Source organism: Penaeus chinensis, chromosome 6 (genome assembly GCF_019202785.1).
Source record: "Penaeus chinensis breed Huanghai No. 1 chromosome 6, ASM1920278v2, whole genome shotgun sequence".
Taxonomy (NCBI): domain Eukaryota; kingdom Metazoa; phylum Arthropoda; class Malacostraca; order Decapoda; family Penaeidae; genus Penaeus; species Penaeus chinensis.
In genome coordinates, this window is record NC_061824.1 from 2,830,552 (window position 1) to 2,833,051 (window position 2,500).

The 2,500-nt window shown below is 44.3% G+C and overlaps 1 protein-coding gene across 1 annotated transcript in view; it reads left to right on the top strand.

Annotated features, from left to right (window-relative positions):
- The window catches only part of LOC125026650 (tubulin glycylase 3A-like), a 60,658-nt gene that overhangs the window by 47,388 nt on the left and 10,770 nt on the right, over positions 1 to 2,500 (top strand). The window contains exons 6-7 of the mRNA XM_047615230.1: positions 926 to 1,016; positions 2,024 to 2,191. Of these exons, the coding sequence (XP_047471186.1) occupies positions 926 to 1,016; positions 2,024 to 2,191 (259 nt within the window). The remainder of the gene's footprint in view (positions 1 to 925; positions 1,017 to 2,023; positions 2,192 to 2,500) is intronic.

Below are 2,500 nucleotides of genomic sequence, written 5' to 3' on the forward strand. Positions count from 1 at the left end.
TAATGTCTGCATGTTTGTTTATGTCAGTGTTTTTTATTTGTATCTAAATGATTACATATGTAAGTGAAGGACTCTTATGTACAAAAAATGTATATAATTTCATCTTAAAAGCTGTTGGTAATGACATGACAATCATGACAATCAGTATTTTCAAGTTTGTCTAAAAGGAAAATAAAACATAATGTTTGATAATGTTAAGTAGGTAATTCATATCTATCAGCCTGTCTGTCTGTCTCTCTGATAGAGTGTTTGTCTGTCTACTATCTACCTATCTATCTATCTATCTATCTATCTATCTATCTATCTATCTATCTATCTATCTATCTATCTATCTATCTATCTATCTATCTATCTATCTATCAATCCCTCCCTTCTTCCCTCGCTCTCCCTACCTCCGTCTCTTCCTCCTTCCCTTACACTTCCTTTCCCCCTTTCCTTTTCCTTCCCCTCCTCCCTCCCTCCCTCTCTCTTCCTCCTACTTTTCCTCCTTCCCTCACATTCCTCCCTCCACTCACTTCTCCTTCCCTCCCACACCTTCCTTTCCCCCTCACACTTCCTCCCTCCTTCCCTCACACTCCCTACCTTCCTTTTCCCCTCACACTTCCTCCCTCCCTCCCTCCCTCCCTCCTTCCTCCCCTCCCTCTCTCTCTCTCTCTGCCTCCTACCCATCCTCCTCCCCCCCCCCCCCCTCTCTCTCTCTCTCTCTCTCTCTCTCTCTCTCTCTCTCTCTCTCTCTCTCTCTCTCTCTCTCTCTCTCTCTCTCTCTCTCTCTCTCTCTCTCTCTCTCTCTCTCTCTCTCTCTCTCTCTCTCTCTCCCTCTCTCTCTCTCTCTCTCTCTCTCTCTGCCTCCTATCCCCCCTCCTTCCCCCCCACCACCTCCCTACATTCCCCTCTCGCCAACTGACCGCCACGGATTCCTCGACAGAACGGCCCCTCCTGATCCACAACACAAAATTCGACATCAGGCAGTGGTTCATGATCACGGACTGGAATCCTCTCCACGTCTGGGTTTACAAGTAGGTATTTTTTTGTTTCTGTTTTTGTTGGTGGTTTGTTGGTTTGTTTGGGTGTTAGGTTTGTTTGTTTGTGATGTTTTAATTCATTTTTTTTAAAATCGGATATGGGTGATGTATCCGTTTTGTTTCTGTATTTGAATATATGCAAATATCTGTTCGGAAATATTAGTAGGTAATTAATTTTTTTTCAGTTATTTTTCTTTTTTTCACATTCTCTCTCTCATCCTTTGTCTCTTCTTTCCCCTCTTTCGGTGCGATTCAGATAATAATGTTCTTCAAGACATTAAAATAAATAGAATTATATATTCGTTTTCTTTTTCAATTCCAAACAGAAAACGGAATCATTTCAATTCAGAAATAAAATGAAAAATAATCACTTATCCTCCTGCTTCCTTCTCCTCATCCTTTATAAGCACTGATAACCTTCCTTCTTCCTTTCTCCTCATTCTAAATAAGCAATTATTTTCTTCCTTATTATCTTCCTTTATTCCTTCCTTCTCCTTCATCTTATATAAGTACTTATCCACTTTTTTACTATTTCTTTCCTTCCTTCCTCTCTTCTCCCTTATTCTACATAAGCACTTATCCTCTTCCTTATTTTCTCTTTCCCCTTCTCTCTTTCTTTCTTCCTTTCTCTTTCTCTTTATCATCCTCTCTCTCTCTTATCCCCTCTCTCCCTTCCTTCCTTCTTTACCCGCAGCCCTTCCTTTCTTCCTTTCTTTGTTCTCTTTCTCTTTATCATTATCTTCCTTCCTTCCTTCCTCTTCACTTATCCCTTCTCTTCCTTACCTCTTTCTCTCCCCTCATCTTTTATAAGCACCTGTCGTCTCTTCCTCACGTCCTTCTCACTTTTCTCCTTCCTTCCTTCCTTCCTTCCTTCCTTCCTTCCTTCCTCCCTCTATGCCTTCCTTCCTTCCTTCCTTCCTCCCTTCCTCCATCCCCCCCTACACCCCCCCCCCCCTTACATAATCACTTACCCCCTCTCACTTTGCACTCTCCCGTTGCAGAGAATGCTACCTCCGCTTCTGCTCGCAACAGTACGACCTCACCAACAACAACGAGGCAATCCACTTAAGCAACAACGCCATTCAGTGCAAGTACTTGAATGGGGAACGAAGCGGGGAGCTCCCGGATGAGAATATGTGGGATTGTTACCAGTTCAAGGAGTATCTCAGGTGAGGAGGTGGTTTGGAGTAAGGAGGAGGAAGGGGGAAGGGTGGGTGGGTTTGGGAGGAAGGGGTGGGAGGTGGGTTTAGGAGGATGGGGGAAGGGTGGGTTGGGGGAAGGGGGGAGGGAGAAGGAGGGGAAGGAGGAGGGGAGGAGGGAGGGAGGGAGGGAGAAGAGAGAAAAGAGAGAAAGAGAGAAAGGGAGGAGAGAGAGAAGAGAGAAAAGAGAGAGAGAGAGAGAAAGAGGAGAGAAGAGAGAGAAAGAGAGAGCTGAGAGAAGAGAGAGAGAAGAGAGAGGAGAGAAAGAGAGAGAGAGAG